Source organism: Melanostigma gelatinosum, assembly GCF_949748355.1.
Source record: "Melanostigma gelatinosum genome assembly, chromosome: 24".
Taxonomy (NCBI): Eukaryota; Metazoa; Chordata; class Actinopteri; order Perciformes; family Zoarcidae; genus Melanostigma; species Melanostigma gelatinosum.
The window spans coordinates 10,681,024-10,702,417 of NC_136657.1; the positions used below are offsets into that span (position 1 = coordinate 10,681,024).

The window sequence follows — 21,394 nt, forward strand, 5'->3', positions numbered from 1 at the left end:
CATCCGGTTTCCAAAATAAGATGTCGACGAAGCGAGAAAGTTGTAACGTGAGACAACATCCGGTTTCCAAAATAAGATGTCAACGAAGCGAGAATGTTGTAACGTGAGACAACATCCGGTTTCCAAAATAAGATGTCAACTAAATATAAATTGCATAATGTGGAAATAAGATGAAATTAATCATATTAACATGAAGTATAAAACACGTTCCCTGCATCTCGTGAGTTAAAGCTGAACTGTGGATGAAGTGTCTTATTCTTTGATTTGAGGATTGATAGAAAGATAATGAAATGAATAATATCTGACTTACTGATATGTATTTGTTCAGGACATTTCTGACCACATCCAAACAAAAATCAAACATCTTAACTTTACCAATTCAGATATTTTATGAAGTACAAACTGAACTGAAATTGTACTTCAAATATCTGGTGCTCTAAAGATATTCTTCTCAATAATTGCAGACAATGACTGATGTGTATGTGTTCAGGCCATCGTTGACTCACCCAGACTGAAAAACAGACATTTTTACTGTAATAAGAGATGTTCCAAAGTAAAAGTCTAAAGTCTTGAAGGTGCTGTCAAAACCTAAGAACATATAATCACACACCTCTTCTCTGAACATCAGGAATGTATGGAAAAAATGTAAGATGTTAAATGTAAAATAATAACAAGACTCAACTTTGACCTCTGAAATGCGCATGTCTGCCATTTTCTTCATCATCACATAGAAAAAATAAAATAAACTCTGTTGTGCAGATGTCCTGATTTACTTCTTTAACGTACAAATGTCAGACTTTTACTTTGAAAAATCTATTGTTACAGTAAAAATGATTGTTTTTTGTAGGGTTGTAATCAGACTTTTCTTGAACACATATGCATCAGTTATAGTTTAGAATTATTGAGAAAATACTTTTTATAACACTTAAAATATTCAGAAATGTACCTGTTTCTCTGTACAAATGTATGATTTTTACTTTGAAATATCTCTTAATTCGTATTGTAAAAATGTCATATTTTCTGTGTGGATGGAGTCAGAGATGTGTTCAACACATTTACATCAGTCATTGTCTGGAATTATTTAGAAAATCTATTCTTATGGTACCTAAAATATTGTGATATTCGCCTTTTTGTCCTGAACATTAGTCATTGTTTGGAATTATTTAGAAAAATATTTTTAGAGCACCTGCACCTGCACCTGAACCTGAACCTGAGCCTGGATCTGAACCTGAACCTGAACCTGCGCCTGGATCTGAACCTGAACCCAGCTGCGGGTCCTTGAGGAGCGACGGGTCCATGGAGGAGCCATTTGTAACGTAAGTCATCATCAGTTAGTCACAAAACATGTGAAAGAACAAACCTTCTTCAAGTAGAAACTGCACACTGAAGCTTCTCTGGTGGTCTTCCTCTCTGTCTAACAGGGACCTCAGGGAACCGGACCCTGAACTGGACTCTGATCAACCTGAACCCAGTTGTGTGTCCATGAAGAGTGACAGGTCCATGAAGCCGCCGCTGTTTTTCAGAAAGAGTGGCCAAACGTCCAGGTAATGAATTATAAACGCCTCTATGCTCACCTGATTTACATTTAAAATGCTGCTTTCATTCTCTCGACTGATTGGTAACAGAAACTCCTTCCTGTTTCTAAAGCGTCAAAAAACTAATTTGTGATTCACCATGACGACGTCCACTTCTTACATACAGTCTGGAGTCCTTCCTCTTCTTGGGTACCGGGACCTTTATGAGTCCGAGGCTCTGGTTCCAAACCTCCCTGGTGGTGTGGAACTAAATAATAGCATGAGAACACTAGCTGGGTAGATAAAGGGACGAAGAGGCACCGCTAGAACTTTAATATCGTGACACTCGTTCTCCCAGAAAGACGATGAATAATAGAACAGAAATCTTTCAGTGTGAAGAGCTTCAGACTTTTATCTTCTTGTTGATAGCTTCTAGTCTTCAGCAGCTTCTGGAGCTGAAGATTTAATAAGTGGATCTCCTTCTCTGGTGGTCTTCCTCTCTGTCTGACAGGAACCTCATGGAACTGGACTCTGATCAACCTGAACCCAGCTGTGTGTCCATGAAGAGTGACAGGTCCATGGAGCCGCCGCTGTATTTCAGAAACACTCGCCAAACGTCCAGGTAATGAATGATCCATGGAACCAGTGGAGCGTTCATGAACGCCTCTATTCTCAGCTGATTTATATTTGTGTGTGTGTGTGTGTGTGTGTGTGTGTGTGTGTGTGTGTGTGTGAGTGAATGGACTGTACTTGTATCGCTCTTTCCTCGTCTTTCCGACCGCTCAAAGCACTTTCACACTACTTGTCATCATTCACACTCTGATGACGGGCTAAGTGCTCAAGGACACATCGACATGGACGAGCGGAGCCGGGGATCGAACCGCCGATCCTCTGACTGAAGGACGACCCTGCTCTCCACTTCTTCTTCAATGATGAAGTCACAGTTATAACAACAGAGTAACTTAAACAAAACACCAACTAGATCACAGAACACAATGACCTCACTCAGCCCAGACACTAAGCTCAGCCTCTTACTGTGAGATGACTTCTTCATGGTGGACGTGGTCCTTCTGAGCTTCTTGGTTCGACTCAAGCTGATCAGCTCCAAGCTGTGTGGATGAACCTGTGTGTTGGCGGAGAGGGTTTTCTCAGAGAGGAAGCGTATTCTGCTTCCTTGTAAGCACTTGATTGGAAAGAGAATTTGTTCTTCTCTTTCTCTGAAGGATGTGTTTTCTTCTTTCTGCAGGTAAGTTGTCCACTTCTCTTCTTCAGGATCCAAGAACAGAGTCCATTGTCGTCCAGTGAATTTAAGACCGTGACCTCGGATGTTCTTTTTACAAACAGCAGCGCTATGTTTCTGTGCCTCCTCGCAAGTGAAGTGAACTGCGTGGAATGGCCGAGAGCTGAGGGTGAAGCAGAGTTTGATGGTTTCAGGGACAGAGTTGCACCACAGGAAGTCCTGGGGCCCTCGTCCAATTAGATCCCAGCGTTGAGCCTGGATGAAAAGTCACACCCAGGTGTGATTGAACGTTACCGGGGTTGGTGTGAATCTGAAACTCAAATCAGGCTTTTGACTGCTCTGCAGGCCCTGCAGGCCTGTAGGCCCAAGTCTTTGTAGCACACCATGTCAGACCCCAACAAGAGCTTCAGACTTTTATCTTCTTGTTGATAGCTTCTAGTCTTCAGCAGCTTCTGGAGCTGAAGATTTAATAAGTGGATCTCCTTCTCTGGTGGTCTTCCTCTCTGTCTAACAGGAACCTCATGGAACTGGACTCTGATCAACCTGAACCCAGCGGTGTGTCCATGAAGAGTGACAGGTCCATGGAGCTGCCGCTGTTTTTCAAAAGAATGTCCTTCGGAAGTAAGAAGCCTTCACAAAAGCGCGGGTAAGTCATCATCCAGGACAACCAGCGGAGGGTTCGGCTGCAGGGCAGCAGAGGCTGAATGGGGTTCAAAGCACTGGAGAAGAGGTTCAGCCAGTGGCGGCTGGTGGATTGTTTGTTGGGTCGGGCCATCCAATCAATTTCAGCAAATAGTATAATTCAATGCAAAAAAAAAAAAGTATCAAAAACGCATTCGTACTTTGCAGTTACATTGTTATCATTTATTCCAACACTGACATAATAAGGACATCTTATTCATACAATTCAGGATATTAATATATATATGTCATATAATAATAATATTCAGTATAATATGAAATATAAATACCATATAATCATAAATATACAATATAAATATGAATATATTATAATAAAATGTAAATATCATATAATCATAAATATACAACATAAATATCATGAATATATTATAATAAAATATAAATACCATATAATCATAAATATACAATATAAATATCATGAACATATTATAATAAAATATAAATACCATATAATCATAAATATACAATATAAATATCATGAACATATTATAATAAAATATAAATACCATATAATCATAAATATACAATATAAATATCATGAATATATTATAATAAAATATAAATACCATATAATCATAAATATACAATATAAATATCATGAACATATTATAATAAAATATAAATACCATATAATCATAAATATACAATATAAATATCATGAATATATTATAATAAAATATAAATACCATATAATCATTGATATACAATATAAATATCATGAATATATTATAATAAAATATAAATATCATATAATCATAAATATACAATATAAATATCATGAATATATTATAATAAAATATAAATACCATATAATCATAAATATACAATATAAATATCATGAATATATTATAATAAAATTTAAATACCATATAATCATAAATATACAATATAAATATCATGAATATATTATAATAAAATATAAATACCATATAATCATAAATATACAATATAAATATCATGAATATATTATAATAAAATGTAAATATCATATAATCATAACTATACAATATAAATATCATGAATATATCATAAAATATAAATACCATATAATCATAAATATACAATATAAATATCATGAATATATTATAATAAAATGTAAATATCATATAATCATAACTATACAATATAAATATCATGAATATATCATAAAATATAAATACCATATAATCATAAATATACAATATAAATATCATGAATATATTATAATAAAATGTAAATATCATATAATCATAAATATACAATATAAATATCATGAATATATTATAATAAAATATAAGTACCATATAATCATAAATATACAATATAAATATCATGAATATATCATAATAAAATATAAATACCATATAATCATAAATATACAATATAAATATCATGAACATATTCTAATAAAATGTAAATATCATATATAGTCTGATAGAAGAAGTATATTTGAAGATGCCCCGATGAACCTTGTTTGTTGGAGAAACACCCATCAGTGCGGGGAGGAAACCTGCATGTTTTCATGATGATGAAGTTATTTGAAAAGGAATGTTGCTCTTCTGAGTGGCAAACCTCTCAATGACCTTCTCACTGAAGTCAGGCATGTCCCTGACAAGTTCCTTCTCCATGGAGAGCACAGCCAGAGCATTCAGGCCATCCTGTGTCATGGTGCTCCTCAGGAAGGTCTTGATCCTCTTCACAGTGGAGAAACACCTCTCGGGTTCAGCTGTGGTCACGGTGTGGTGATGAGGATCCTGAGCAGAGTGACACTCTGTGAAGGTTGTTCTCCATGAAGAACTGGTACATAGGCACTGCACCACTGCAGGCCTTGCACTCACTCTTCTCATAGATGAGGGACAGCTCTGTTTTGAGCTTGGCCTGGTCCAACATGGGGTAAGCCTCCACTGTGGTTTCAAGCAGCGACTCAGGGAACGTCACACTGTGTTGTGGGAACAACGCTCCATGCAGCAGTGTTGTGCTGACGAGGTGCTGGCTGAAGGAGAACCGCTCCTTGGCTTGCATCAGGATGGTGTCACATACCTGTCAAAGAGAAATCAACTTCAATTTGCAATGAAGCTATTTTGATGAAAGTGATTCTGATTGAACACATGCTTCTGTGATAAAGTCAAGTATTAAAAAAACAATGTGTAAAGTCTGACAAACAACTTCAGATGATGGGAAATTATAACGACATCATCAAAATGTATCAGACGGTCAGTTAGCAGCTTGTCCTCCCTTTTCAGGAGACGGTCGAGTATGTTGTTGAATATTTGACTACTTCCTGTAGTTAGCATGTGCTGTGCATACACACCCACATAGTACATGTATGTGTGCGAGTGTATAAAGTATTAATATTGACAACTACAACACAACAACCTCTGTAGCCAGCCTCTGTTGTTCCCCATGTCCCAGCGTCCTGCTGGTCAGATCCACTGTCCCCACACAGAGGACATGGACGCCCTGTTCCAACAAATAAAGTTCCAGTTTCTAACTTGACATCTTCAAAAACAACTCGGCGCAAGAGACTGGACTCTGATCAACCTGAACCCAGCGGTGTGTCCATGAGGAGTATCAGGTCCAAGGATATCCCGCTGTGGTTCAGGAACAGTTCCCAAACGCCCAGGTAATGAATGATCCAGGGAACCAGTGGAGCGTTCATAAACACCTCTATTCTCACTGCTTTCATTCTCTCGACCGATTGGTTACAGAAACTCCTTCCTGTTCGAAAGCGTCTAAAACTATTTCGTGATTACGTCGTTTTCTGAGGCGCTAAACGAAGTTGTCGGCTCCTTCAAACTGGCTCGTTTGTCACCTGCTGCTCTTTAAAGTGAAGGGTGCTAGCCTCGAAGTTAGCCCCAGCTTTGGATCGGGCAGCCATGTAGCGTTTACCCCGGAGGAAATGTCAAGAAACACCAGGTTCACACCTGCATTCTCTCTAGTGACCACCAGGGGGCGACTCCTCTGGTTGTATAGAAGTCTATAGAAAATGACTCTACTTCTCTCTTGATTTATTCCCTCAGTAAACATTGTAAACATGAGTTTATGTCTCAATCTCTAGTTTCAAGTCTTCTTCAATACAGCATGATGTTCATTTAGTACATTATGGTCCATTTAGAGTCACACAGACCATAAAGCAGGGGATGCTTTAGGGCGGGGCTACACGCTGATTGACAGGTCTCTACCAGAGACGTGTACGGCGTCTCTACGTCATGACGACTACGTCCAGATATGGTCACTTCCTGTTCACTGGTTGCAAAAAACAACAAGTTGGCAACGGTGAAATGGCCAAACTTGAGGCTCCTAAACATCAGTCCACAAACCAATGAGAGACGTCACCATGACGACGTCCACTTCTTACATACAGTCTGGAGTCCTTCCTCTTCTTGGGTACCGGGACCTTTATGAGTCCGAGGCTCTGGTTCCAAACCTCCCTGGTGGTGTGGAACTAAATAACAGCATGAGAACACTAGCTGGGTAGATAAAGGGACGAAGAGGCACCGCTAGAACTTTAATATCGTGACACTCGTTCTCCCAGAAAGACGAATAATGGAGCAGAAATCTGACTGATGAAAGATCCGGGTATTTTCCTCTGAAATCTTGTCTCGTAAGTCCACTTTCATAGGAATGAACGGAGCGCTGCCTCCGAACGCTGTATCCAGTTCCCTTAATACATCGGTTCCCAAACTTTTTAGGCCATGCACCCCCCCCCCCCCACCTTAAAACAAAAAACAAAAAAGCAACAGAGCCCATTTATAGCCGCATGAACATCGCACCAATGAGAGAACAGTTTGCTCGCGCGTGGCGTTTGTTTCCAAGATAAAAAAGACAAAAGCTCTTCCTGCACCGTGCCTTCTGAAAGGTAACGGACGTTCACCAGACGATTGGCCAGATTGGCCACATCTGTAGACTCGTCTACTTGCAGAGAGTGAAACTCACTCTTCTTCACGCGACCGACTAATGTAGCCAGGATGTCTTCGGACAAACATCGATGCGGCGACACAGTGTTGTTGGACGCGGGATCACGTCCAACTTGTTTGCTTCTCTCTCTCCAGTCATACATTCCACCATCTCTGTGGCAGCTGGTGAGCTCACGTCTTCAGTGATTGTGTGCGGTATATATATCCCCTTTCTTGCTATTCTGTGACCAGACATGAAGCCCGTAGTGGGTGTTTTGTAGACCCAACACATCAATGAGACTGCAGTTGTTTGGGCTGTTTTGTAACTCCTCTGATTTCGATATAAAGAATGTAAGGGGCTTCTGACTTGCACTGGCATGCTTGGTGTTCAGCTGGCAGTGTAAATAAGAGCTTCAGACTGTTAGCCAGAACCTCGCTGCACACCACGCACTGATCTGGTGGTTCACTGTGTCAACAACGCTGAAAGGTCCAGCAGGAGGACGGCCGAGGGGAGTGGGAAGGCTGATCCAGCAATGTGGGGTTCCTCTGTGACGGCAAGGAGGGCGGTCTCGGTTGAGTACCCTGAATGAAACCAGACTGGTGTGGGTCAAGAAGCTTGTTCTGGTTGAGGTACGCATTGGCCTATAATTCTTTACATCGGAAGCGTTGCTTTCTTTAAAACAGGGTTTGGTCTGTTGTGTCTTTCTAACCCTGGTTTGGTGCAGTGTTTGAAGGTGTTTTTACACACGGAACTGCAAAGAAATGCAGCCGGGACAGTGGGATCAGCAGCACGATCAAGACTTCACTGTGTGGAGCAGGGGGGTCAAACTCATCTTCACTCTGGGGCCACATCAGCATCACGGTCCTCAAAGGGCCGGTTGTAAATGTCAGACGTGTAAATGTAACGACTCCGAACATCTTCAGTTTAGTTTCCGGGATATCTGTGACTTCCACAACACGTACTCAGCAGACATAGAGGTTATTGTTTCCATGGTTAATGGCGGACAGTTGAACGGCTTTCAGGGCGATAAGCCCCGCCCCCTCTCCGGGCGTCCAGTGCGAATGAACACAAATAGCCCCGGAGAGACCGGCGGCGTGAACGGCTGAACTCAACTTCTTTTTTACACTCAAACATCTCCGCGACTTATTGAGTGGCGTAAGAATCGCGCGACACAACGAATCGATCATGAAATTCGTTGCCAACTCTTTTAAGAATCGATTTTATCGATTCGTTGTTGCAGCTCGACAGACAATTGGAACAGCAGCTTACTTGATGACATCATCACCTCAGCTGGTCTCATGACTTTCATCCGTTTTGTTCTGTAAAGTATTTTCACAATCAAACTAAATATGACAACCCTGCTGTTTTCGTTTTCATTTGAAATCAAAAATGATAAATTATTATTTACATATATATACATATACATGTATAAATAAATATATCACCAGTGTTGTGATCTGATTATAGCCTCACAAAGTATTAAAATAGACCTTGTAGTACAGAACTGTGGTCTCTTTAGGATGGCTATGCTGTTTTCGAGCAGAAGCCTACAAATAGGGGGCGTGAAAGAGGTTAAACAACTAACTTCTTCCCTCAAAACATCCTAAAATGACTTTCTGTGACTTAACAACAGTATTATTTAGAAGTTTCAACTTCCAGTTGTGTGATTTCTCCTCCGCCATTGTTTCCTGTTGCTGGTGCAAAATGCATTCTGGGATATTTGGCTGTCCCAAGTACAGACAAGTCACCTCCGATGCATCCCCGGTAAAATGGGCGGAGCCACATCCGGGCATTAGGACCGTGCTTGGCTGGATGTGGACTTTGAATTGGAACAGTACTTGGGCTGAGACTGATGACGTTTCACAAGTCCACGAGTTCACAAGTACAGAGAAGTACGCATGTTGAGAAAGACACCATCACTCGTTGGAATCCTCTTTATGGGTTGTTGCATCTCCTGTCCACCTGTTGTGATCGTTTTAATGTCGGCACACAGACAACATGCTGTCTCATCACTTCGACTTTCTATCTCATCATTTCGACCATGGGGATACTTTTATTTTCACATCTAACTTTTCATTTTTGTAAAAAAAAAAAAGAAGAATTTTTTTAATTTTATTTTTGCTGGCAGATTCGCGGGCCACATAAAATGACGTGGCGGGCCGTATGTTTGACACCCCTGGTCTGGAGGAACCGTCCTTGTGTTGGTCTCTGTGTGGACAGACACAGTGTGAGATGATTGTTCATGATTCCTCCACAGAGAGGACCAGCAGAGCTCAGAGGTTCCCAGAGGTCCGTCTGCCCAACAGCATCAAACACACCTGGACTCCATATTCATGGTCTGTACATGTACAACTGCTGTTACATCTCTTGTGTTCACAATCATCTCCGTGCTGCACTCTGTAGACCAGTGGATCGTCAGTCTGTCCAACATGGATCTGATGTTTGCTTCCATGCTTTTAGTTTGTGTCATTCATAGAATGTTCTGTTCCAGCTGCTGGAGGAGAACATCGTCACTTTTGTGAAGAACGAGCTGAAGAAGATCCAGAAGGGACTGAGTTCAGATTACCCAGAATGCTTAGAGAGTCAGAGGGAGGATGAGGAGGTGCTGGACGGTGAGGATGAAGAGCAGAGGAGGAGCAGCAGAGAGGCGTTTGAGAAGATCACAATGAACTTCCTGAGGAGAATGAAGCAGGAGGAGCTGGCTGACTGTCTGCAGAGCAGTAAGAGGATTTCTCTAAAGATTCAACATGCTGGATAAATGTGACGTTTACTGAAGTCTCAAGAGATGGACCAACATGTATTCATAGACTCATTCTGTGAGGAAATGACATGTTGAAGTCTGTTCTTTGACTCATTGATCTTCTTTGTTGTGTTCATTCAGGACTTCTTGCTGCAGTTTGTCAGCGTGAACTCAAATCTAACCTGAAGAAGAAGTTCCAGTGTGTGTTTGAGGGGATCGCTAAAGCAGGAAACCCAACCCTTCTGAATGAGATGTACACAGAGCTCTACATCACAGAGGGAGGGACTGCAGGGGTCAATGATCAACATGAGGTCAGACAGATTGAAACAGCATCCAGGAAACCACACAGACCAGAAACACCCATCAGACAAGAAGACCTCTTTAAAGCCTCACCTGGAGGAGAGGAACCAATCAGAACAGTGATGACAAAGGGAGTGGCTGGCGTTGGGAAAACAGTCCTAACACAGAAGTTCACTCTGGACTGGGCTGAAGACAAAGACCACCAGGACATACTGTTCACATTTCCATTCACCTTCAGAGAGCTGAATGTGCTGAAAGAGAAACAGTTCAGCTTGGTGCAACTTGTTCATCACTTCTTCAGTGAAACCAAAGCAGCAGGAATCTGCAGGTTTGAAGAGTTCCTGGTTCTGTTCATCTTTGACGGTCTGGATGAGTGTCGACTTCCTCTGGACTTCACCAACAATGAGGTCCTGACTGATGTTACAGAGTCCACCTCAGTGGATGTGCTGCTGACAAACCTCTTCAGGGGGAAACTGCTTCCCTCTGCTCGCCTCTGGATCACCACACGACCTGCAGCAGCCAATCAGATCCCTCCTGAGTGTGTTGGCATGGTGACAGAGGTCAGAGGGTTCACTGACCCACAGAAGGAGGAGTACTTCAGGAAGAGGTTCAGAGATGAGGAGCAGGCCAGCAGGATCATCTCCCACATCAAGACCTCACGAAGCCTCCACATCATGTGCCACATCCCAGTCTTCTGCTGGATCACTGCTACAGTTCTGGAGGATGTGTTGAAGACCAGAGAGGGAGGAGAGCTGCCCAAGACCCTGACTGAGATGTACATCCACTTCCTGGTGGTTCAGTCCAAACTGAAGAAGGTCAAGTATGATGGAGGAGCTGAGACGGATCCACACTGGAGTCCAGAGAGCAGGAAGATGACCGAGTCTCTGGGGAAACTGGCTTTTGATCAGCTGCAGAAAGGGAACCTGATCTTCTATGAATCCGACCTGACAGAGTGTGGCATCGACATCAGAGCAGCCTCAGTGTACTCAGGAGTGTTCACACAGGTCTTTAGAGAGGAGAGAGGACTGTACCAGGACAAGGTCTTCTGCTTCGTCCATCTGAGTGTTCAGGAGTTTCTGGCTGCTCTTCATGTCCATCTGACCTTCATCAACTCTGGAGTCAATCTGCTGTCAGAAGAACCAACAACCTCCCGGAGGTCTGAAGTCTCTAGAGACGAACCTGAACCAACACGTCTCTACCAGAGTGCTGTGGACAAGGCCTTACAGAGTCCAAATGGACACCTGGACTTGTTCCTCCGCTTCCTCCTGGGTCTTTCTCTGGAGACCAATCAGAGTCTCCTACGAGGTCTGCTGACACAGACAGGAAGTAGCTCACAGACCAATCAGCAAACAGTCAAGTACATCAAGAAGAAGATCAGTGAGAATGAGTCTCCAGAGAAAAGCATCAATCTGTTCCACTGTCTGAATGAACTGAATGATGGTTCTCTAGTGGAGCAGATCCAACAGTACCTGAGGTCAGGACGTTTCTCCACAGATAATCTGTCTCCTGCTCAGTGGTCAGCTCTGGTCTTCATCTTACTGTCATCAGAAGAAGATCTGGACGTGTTTGACCTGAAGAAATACTCTGCTTCAGAGGAGGCTCTTCTGAGGCTGCTGCCAGTGATCAAAGCCTCCAACAAAGCTCTGTAGGTAGACTTTAACAATCAATGAAGACTATATTTCAACAGGAGAGACCATATAAATAACGTATTACTTGTTTTCTGTTGCTTCTTCAGACTGAGTGGCTGTAACCTCTCAGAGAGAAGCTGTGAAGCTCTGTCCTCAGTCCTCAGCTCCCAGTCCTCTAGTCTGAGAGACCTGGACCTGAGTAACAACGACCTGCAGGATTCAGGAGTGAAGCTGCTGTCTGCTGTTCTGGAGAGTCCACACTGTGAACTGGAGACTCTCAGGTCAGAACATGTTACGCTTTGTCTCAAATGATTTGAGACACCTCTCTTAACTTTAGAGGGTAACTTGGACCTTTGTCCTTGTGTCTAAGTGACTAATGGGGACAAGTTGGTCCAGTATTGAGGGAGGACGCTGCAGACGGCAGCCGCTAAACGGTCTGCAATGTCATCGCTCGGGGCAACTCGTCAACGTCAACGTACGTCCATGAATAGAGCTTGTTGTTGCCACAGACAGGCTCAGATTGTTGTTGTAAGTAACGGACATATTCAGCTTCACTTTCTGTACTCCAACACAACTAACTCTGACTAAAGCGGTGTCCAATGGCACTCCTCTCTCCTACTTTGGCAACAAGTCACATGAAACATGAAATGGAATGAGAAAGGTCAGAACAACGTTTTACTTCCTCGCGTTCTCTCTCAGTACTTGACCAAGTTCAGGAACTGCTGTCCCCGTTAGTCACTCAAGACACGATAACATGGAAAGAAATAGGAATCAGGTTGAAAAATGCATCTGCTTAGCAAACATTTTAACATGGATGTCATTGTTTCCTTCAGTCTGACACACTGCAACCTCTCAGAGAGAAGCTGTGAAGCTCTGTCCTCAGTCCTCAGCTCCCAGTCCTCTAGTCTGAGAGACCTGGACCTGAGTAACAACGACCTGCAGGATTCAGGAGTGAAGCTGCTGTCTGCTGGACTGGAGAGTCCACACTGTGAACTGGAGACTCTCAGGTCAGGATTAACTCACCCATTCAACTGTTATATTACTATCATACTGTATGACTATTTAAATCAGATTTACATCAGATGATGAACTGCAGACCTGCGGAGGAATGTGTCAAAGGACCTTTAACTCAACGTTAGCTTCTAGAGCAGACTGGGCATTGTACGGCCCGCGGGAGGTCATTGGGAAATTCCTAAGACTAGTCGGGAGAAGAAAGTATATGTTTGTGAGTCAATATCAAATAATACAGAGTCTGATGAATGAACAAAGTTGCCATGTTCATGTATTTGCCTGCAGGCAAGCAGAGAGCAAATCTCACAGACACGTATTGCAGAGTCTTGTGAGGAATGCCCCAAGAATCATCTCCGTACATGTTTATTTATACCTCAGAGACAGAGAAAAGGAGCAGAGAAGGGAGGGGCTGAAAGTGGAGGACAGTCATACGTGTGCACTGTGCAATGCCTGCTATGTTCTCTGCATTACAAGAACAGGCCCGGTTCTCTGCCGAGGCCATATATGGCCTGCAAATGCTTCTTCTGTGCTCTTTGCCCCGTATGGATGTTTCATGTCACAGCGGGCGCTGTCCTCCTCCAGAGAACTATGCAGAGAGCATGAAACAAACAGTTTTTCCTTTTGCAGAGGTCATTGGGAAATTAGGAATAAAAGGTAAATAAGTGTACCTCATGCACAGAATAGAGCTGCATGGCTTTTATTTTGAAGGCGACTTGTTGTGTTTTTTCTTCTCAATGTACGTATGTTCTGAACGTATGTGAGCAGCAGCGTCACTGCAATGTGTTGGTGAACTGAGTTTAGGGAGATGTGAGTCAGCTGTTAGCCCTCAACAATGTCAGCCTGTGTTAAAACAGAAAGACTGACACAGAGAGTAGAGTTTCATCAAAACATGGACTTTAAAGTGTTTCTTCACTGAAGTCAAAGGTAAAGCCGTGTGCTTAGTTTGTGGAGAACAAGTCAGTGTTGAAGGATTACAATGTGAATCGTCATTACGAGAAGAAACAGGAAACACTGACGGATGCAGAGCGGACAGGACGTCTGAGGCTTTGCTAGCTAAGCTGCAACAGCAACGAGGCCTTTTTACCGAGCTTCACACATCCAGGGATGCAGCCGCCAAGACCGGCTTTGTGATGTCACACTAAAACCAGTCAGCCATTCTCTGATGGGGAGTTCATCAAAGAGTGTTTGGTGGACTCTGCTGCACTACGAGGCCCCCAGAAAAAAGAGGCATTGGAGAATGTGCAGCTCTCAGGCGCACTGTAACGAGGAGGATCGAGGACATGGAGGGGAATCTGGAGCTCCAGCTGCAAAGAAGAGCAGACCATTTCCAACTTTTCTCCTTGGCTCTGGACCAGAGCTGCGATGTCCGACACAGCAAGTGACTCATCTTTGTACGTGGGATAAGGAAAGACTTGGTGATTACAGAGGAGCTGCAGCAATGCAGTCAATGAAAGGGACGACGGCGGAGTGACGTGTGCACGGAGGTAATGCATGCTTCCACAAGCTGGGACTGAAATGGGACAAACTGGCATGTGTCTCAACCGACGGTTGTCCAGATCTGACGGGAGAAATGTCGACTTTTGAAGCGGATGCAAGATGACGTGACTGAAATCAACCCGGAACTGAACTTGGTATGTTTGCATTGCATGACACATCAACATGTGTTGTGTGAGTCAGTGCTCAAACTGAAGCACGCTGTTGATGCTGTAACTGAAACAGTTAACGTCATCGGGGCACGAGCATTGAAGCACAGACAGCTTGTTGCACTCTTGGAGCAGCATGAGACTGAACACAGTGACAGGCTAACACAGCGGTCAGTGGCTCAGCCTGGGCAAAGTGCTGACCAGAGTTCAGAGTTCAGGACCTGAGAGCAGAGATTCAGGAGCTTTGTGAGAAGGCAAGAACATCCCAGAGCTCTCTGGTGTAAACTGGATGACAGATCTTTCATTTGCCGTTGGTGTGACGGCACTAATGAATGATCTGAATACCAAACTGCAAGGCGAGGGCCTCTCTGCACATGCCATGCACAGCCTGGTGAAGGCCTTCATGACAGATGCAGGGAACACTCTCACCCACCTGCACACCCTGAAAGAAGCCACTCCATCAGTTGAACATCTCCACAGGTCTCATCCATGTTAGGGGCGCTGCGTGGTGAGTTCAAGGCCATTTCAAGACGTCAACAGTTGAGAGTGAAACATGACGTCTTCTCCTTCACGTGCAGTGTGGATCATGCTCCCAGTGATGTTCAGCTCCAACTCATTGAGCTGCAGTCTGATGCGGTCCTGCAGAGCACTTTAAGTCAGTGTCACTGCTGGATTTGTATTCTTCTCTCAAAGAGGAGAAGGTTCCACATGAGGAGGCGTGCTCAGAAGATGTTGCTTCTCTTTGGATCGACCTACATCTGTGAACAAACATTCTCTGTGAAGTGGAGTAGAAGTACAACGTTAAATCAAATACAAATACTCAAGCAAAGTACCTTGAATGTGTACTTAAGTACAGTACTTCAGCAAATATAGGAGTTGCATTCCACCACTGATCATAACATTTACTCTCAGCACTCACAGCTGATCAGCACCAACAACATGCTGCTTGATATAAAGAGGTGGAGTCATGATGAGCAGGACTGAGTTCAGTCTGTTGGTCCGGCCCTCCACAACACTCCCTGTTCCTCATGCGGCCCCTTGGGGACAATAGTTGCCCCCCTGGTCTAGACTCAGAATCACCTTCCAGCAGGATGTTCCAGCTTCATCCTGAACTTGTATCTGAACTAAAGATGGACCAGAACGTAGCGCCACATGTTCACAGAGGCTTCTTCTGTGTGTGGTTTGCAGGCTGTCAGGCTGTCTGGTCACAGAGGAAGGCGGTGTTTCTCTGGACTCAGCTCTGAGGTCCAACCCCTCCCACCTGAGAGTGCTGGACCTGAGCTACAATGGTCCAGGACTGAGGCTGCTGTCTGACCTCCATCCTCCCATCAGGGTGGAGCCTGCTGGAGACCGATGGTTGAGACCAGGTCTGAGGAAATGTAAGTGTTGATTGAGATCCATCCATGAAGACAAAGCATCTTCACACTGTGACATCACTCATTCACATCTCTGATGTCATCATCAAACACATGATAGATGAATAACTGCAGCTGTGTTGTCTTGTTCTCTCCATCAGATTCCTGTGAACTCACACTCGACACAAACACAGTGAACAGAGAACTCAAACTGTCTGACAACAACAGGAAGGTGACATGTGTGATGGAGGAGGTTCAGTCATATCCTGATCATCCAGACAGGTTTGATGAGAGGCCTCAGCTGATGTGTAGAACTGGTCTGACTGGTCGCTGTTACTGGGAGGTCGAGTGGAGAGGAGAGGTTTATATATCAGTGAGTTACAGAGGAATCAGCAGGAGAGGAGGCAGTGAAGACTGTTGGTTTGGAGGGAATGATCAGTCCTGGAGTCTGTGGTGCTATGGTGGTCGTTACGCTGTCTATCACAATAAGACAGAAACACTCACCTCCTTCCTCTCCTCCTCCTCCTCCTCCTCCTCCTCCTCCTCCTCCTCCTCCTCCTCCTCCTCCTCCTCCTCCTCCTCCTCTGATAGAGTAGCAGTGTATGTGGACTGTCCTGCTGGCTCTCTGTCCTTCTACAGAGTCTCCTCAGACACACTGACCCACATCTACACCTTCAACACCACATTCACTGAACCTCTGTATCCTGGCTTTGGGTTCTGGTCTGGTCCTGTTTCTGGTTCTGGTTTTGGTTCCTCGGTGTCTCTGTAGGTCTGTGGGCGTCTGAAGCATCATAATGCGGTGAAATGTTAATCATGGAACAAAGATGAGTTGATAAGTCTGCTCACACTCATAATGCTGGTGGTGAGTTTCTTCCTGAGCTCTTTGTGACGTTAAAGAACATAAAGATGAAGATCAGAAGCAGTTCAGTGCTGCATCATCTTCTGTTGAAGGACTTCTTCATGTGGAACTGTGTACTCGTGTACTTTGAGTTCACAGAAACTTTCTCTGTGCAATGAACCAGCTGTTGAGCAGATCCCAGTGACTCTAATCTGTCTGTTATTAGAATACATGTGTTCATCAAATGATTCATATTGATGGAAATGATCAGTACTTCACATTGTAAACGTGTACTTCTACTGCTTTAAAGATGGAAGCTGTATTTCATCAAGTACCTTCTGTGTTTGGATTGGATTATGGTTTTGGTCTCAATAAAAGTACTAAATTGGTGTATTTGTGTATTTGTTGTCTTCCTCAGAACTACTGCGATGATGAAAGAACCAGTTAAGATTTATGAATATGATGAATATCTGATAACATGAATATGTATTTAATGAATGTACCCAATGAACCAGTACACCAGTACTACACCTCAGAGGTACATGTAGTACTTTATACTGTACTACACCTCAGAGGTACATGTAGTACTTTATACTGTACTACACCTCAGAGGTACATGTACTTTATACTGTACTACACCTCAGAGGTACATGTAGTACTTTATACTGTACTACACCTCAGAGGTACATGTAGTACTTTATACTGTACTACACCTCAGAGGTACATGTACTTTATACTGTACGACACCTCAGAGGTACATGTAGTACTTTATACTGTACTACACCTCAGAGGTACATGTAGTACTTTATACTGTACTACATCTCAGAGGTACATGTAGTACTTTATACTGTACTACACCTCAGAGGTACATGTAGTACTTTATACTGTACTACACCTCAGAGGTACATGTACTTTATACTGTACGACACCTCAGAGGTACATGTAGTACTTTATACTGTACTACACCTCAGAGGTACATGTAGTACTTTATACTGTACTACACCTCAGAGGTACATGTACTTTATACTGTACTACACCTCAGAGGTACATGTACTTTATACTGTACTACATCTCAGAGGTACATGTAGTACTTTATACTGTACTACACCTCAGAGGTACATGTAGTACTTTATACTGTACTACACCTCAGAGGTACATGTACTTTATACTGTACTACACCTCAGAGGTACATGTAGTACTTTATACTGTACTACACCTCAGAGGTATATGTAGTACTTTATACTGTACGACACCTCAGAGGTACATGTTGTACTTCTTAGTAAAAAGTACAACAGCACATCTGTTTTCAAACATTCTATAAATGGTGTTATGTAACATCTGTAAACAGATGCTCAGCAGCAGCTGTATTTGTCTGCAGTGTTTCTCCACAGAGAGGTGGATCAGAGGAGACCCTGAAGAAGACCACATCCCTGAGAGGAAGAGGAGGGAGGAGCAAGTCTGGCTGGTTCCAGGTCGAGTAAAGTCACCTCTGAATGAACTCATCCTCTCCCAGTTCACCAGATGAAATCAGCCTCAAGCACCATGTTCATGTCCCACATCAGACATGAGTTCTACCTCCAGAGAGCCTCTCCATGTCACAGTCCTGGAGTACTTCTTTGTTCTGATACTTTGTACTTATACTCTCTCTTTACTTGTAACAGAGCATTTATACATTAAGGTATTTATACTTATACTTTAGTAAATGATCCGAGTAGTTATTCTTCCTCTGTCCATCATACCATCTTCACAATAGACGATCTACAACGTCAGCGTGAGGCTGAACAGGTGCATTGTGGGAAACGTGAGCGTGAGGCTGAACAGGTGCATTGTGGGAAAAGCAGTCTGTAACGCAGTCTGTCTATTTCTTCACGTTTAACGCCTCTTTTCTCTGTATATTTAAGCTAAAATGTGAAACGTAGCCGACATTAAACACGGTGGTGATTCAAAGGACACATTCTCCGCCTGTAGTCGTCAGGATGGACGGTAACATGGAGCCTGGTGACGGTAAAAAGAGGACTTTATGGAGCTAGCTGACGTATATGCCGTTAGCTTTACATGCTAACACAGCTAGCCGTGTCTGCAGCGTTCACCTGTGTCTTCTTCTGCAGCTGTTGTGTTCATGAACCGTGAGACTGTTTAAAGCTGCTGTTCAGCATCAGCGCCACGCTGCAGAGTTGTGCTCCGACGGTGGCTTCCATTGTTATTTATGATTTAATGACAAGACAAGAAACACAAACAAGAGGACGACAAGAGCAGTGATGCAGGCCTACGAGCACATCATGCCGGCCTGGAAGAAGCTGTTTAAGGAGAAGAAGCTGTGAACACTTCTCCTCGTGACCACTGGAGGGCGACACTGTGCAGGAGTTCAACAAGACGGTTATGAGATGAAGAGATCATATTTGGGTTTTTCTTGGCTAATATTACAGACATTTCATCTAAATGTCTACTTTGACTTTTTAATATATATTTTTAAATATTAGTCATTTTTTAGAGAAACGTTGATATTTACATGGAAATTTAAGCTTCAAGATAAACTCCATATTATAAAATATATTGTCAAAACATTGAGACTCTGTCCCTGTGCTGCATATTTAATCACTGTTTTTACCCAAAGATAAATGCTACATAATGCTAAGCTAACAGCTCACCATCAAACGCTTCATGACGTCGTTGTTTCAGTAGAAGTTCACACAAACCTTCATCTTTGTCTCCAGACCGATGGAATGTCTCCAGAATCAAACAAAGAGTTTAACAGAGTTTTATTGTCACAGTTGTCAAATCTCCACTTTACAAATAAAGTGATCTCGGAGCCGTTTTCTGTGTTTCTCTCATTGAGTGAGTCAGAATCCACCATGTGAGTCCTTCTGGTCCGTGTGTCGTGTGTTCATGTCGTCTCCTCCACATGTGAACATCTGGAGTTCATATCTGACTTATTGATGATTCTTTCCTTTAAAGATCACATGAATGGTTCACTTGTCTGATCGACAGTCTAAAGCAGCTCAACGTAGCATCCAGAATGATTCATGTTCTTTTATGTGCATATATGTAAGTGCCTGGTAATGAGGACCAGGTGTGTGTGCGGATGGGAAGCTCTGTTTTTGACCGTGTTATCGTGTCCAAGTAACGTGTCCTGTATTCTGTTACGGTGCCAATATGTATTTCAATAAAAGGATCAACGGATCTAAAGAAAGAGCGCATTGGACATTGAAATCACCCGTTCGCCCCACCGTGACTTCAATGTATGAAAATGGATATTGTTAAAGTCACGACAATGTTTATGACTTCGTGTCATCATGGTGACAACCAGGAGCACACCTGGTTGGCTTTCTATTAATCTGTGATATATTAATCTGTAATATATTAATCAGTGATATATTAATCTGTGATATATTAATCTGTGATATATTAATCTCATCTGTTAATCTGTGATATATTAATCAGTGATATATTAATCTGTGATATATTAATCTGTGATATATTAATCTGTGATATGTTAATCTGTGATATATTAATCTCATCTGTTAATCTGTGATATATTAATCTGTCATGTGTTAATCTGTGATATATTAATCTGTGATATATTAATCTGTGATATATTAATCAGTGATATATTAATCTGTGATATATTAATCTGTGATATATTAATCTGTCATGTGTTAATCTGTGATATATTAATCTGTGATATATTAATCTGTCATGTGTTAATCTGTGATATATTAATCTGTGATATTAATCAGTGATATATTAATCTGTGATATATGAATGTGTGATATATTAATCTGTCATGTGTTAATCTGTGATATATTAATCTGTGATATATTAATCTGTGATATATTAATCAGTGATATATTAATCTGTGATATATTAATCTGTCATGTGTTAATCTGTGATATATTAATCTGTGATATTAATCAGTGATATATTAATCTGTGATATATTAATCTGTGATATATTAATCTGTGATGTGTTAATCTGTGATATGTTAATCTGTGATTAATCTGTGACATATTAATCTGTGATATATTAATCAGTGATATATTAATCTGTGATATATTAATCTGTGATATATGAATCTGTGATATATTAATCTGTGATATATGAATCTGTCATGTGTTAATCTGTGATATATTAATCTGTGATATATGAATCTGTGATATATTAATCTGTGATATTAATCTGTGATATTAATCTGTGACATATGAATCTGTGATATATTAATCTGTGATATATTAATCTGTGACATATTAATCTGTGATATATTAATCAGTGATATATTAATCAGTGATATATTAATCTGTGATATATTAATCTGTGATATATTAATCTGTCATGTGTTAATCTGTGATATATTAATCTGTGACATATTAATCAGTGATATATTAATCTGTGATATATTAATCAGTGATATATTAATCTGTGATATATTAATCTGTGACATATTAATCAGTGATATATTAATCTGTGATATATTAATCTGTGATATTAATCAGTGATATATTAATCAGTGATATATTAATCTGATATATTAATCTGTGATATATTAATCT

At 41.9% G+C, this 21,394-nt stretch overlaps 2 protein-coding genes across 5 annotated transcripts in view; both read left to right on the plus strand.

Moving 5' to 3' along the window:
* Window positions 1-21,394, plus strand: part of LOC306797396 (uncharacterized protein) — a 252,933-nt gene that overhangs the window by 201,110 nt on the left and 30,429 nt on the right. For 2 of the 4 annotated variants that reach the window (XM_079296739.1, XM_079296741.1), the window contains exons 9-10: window positions 2,026-2,136; window positions 3,269-3,400. In XM_079296739.1, coding sequence (XP_079152865.1) covers window positions 2,026-2,136; window positions 3,269-3,400 — 243 coding nt within the window. Of the gene's footprint in view, window positions 1-1,190; window positions 1,317-1,421; window positions 1,545-2,025; window positions 2,137-3,268; window positions 3,401-21,394 lie in introns of those variants that run through there. The other 2 variants (XM_079296742.1, XM_079296740.1) reach the window with 2 other exon arrangements.
* Window positions 5,957-17,236, plus strand: LOC306797399 (protein NLRC3-like). Its single transcript, XM_079296747.1, has 8 exons — window positions 5,957-6,058; window positions 9,590-9,668; window positions 9,824-10,052; window positions 10,214-12,017; window positions 12,108-12,281; window positions 12,834-13,007; window positions 15,843-16,033; window positions 16,171-17,236. The coding sequence occupies exons 1-8, from the start codon at window positions 5,997-5,999 to the stop codon at window positions 16,776-16,778; spliced, it is 3,321 nt and encodes a 1,106-aa protein (XP_079152873.1). The 5' UTR covers window positions 5,957-5,996; the 3' UTR covers window positions 16,779-17,236.

What these genes read in the sequence shown, in the direction of transcription:
- LOC306797399 (XM_079296747.1), top strand. Translation starts at nt 5,997, where the DNA reads ATGAGGAGTATCAGGTCCAAGGATATCCCGCTGTGGTTCAGGAACAGT. An exon ending in TGTGAACTGGAGACTCTCAG is followed by an intron (nt 12,282 to 12,833) that starts GTCAGAACATGT and finishes TGTTTCCTTCAG; the next exon opens with TCTGACACACTGCAACCTCT. An exon ending in TGTGAACTGGAGACTCTCAG is followed by an intron (nt 13,008 to 15,842) that starts GTCAGGATTAAC and finishes TGTGGTTTGCAG; the next exon opens with GCTGTCAGGCTGTCTGGTCA.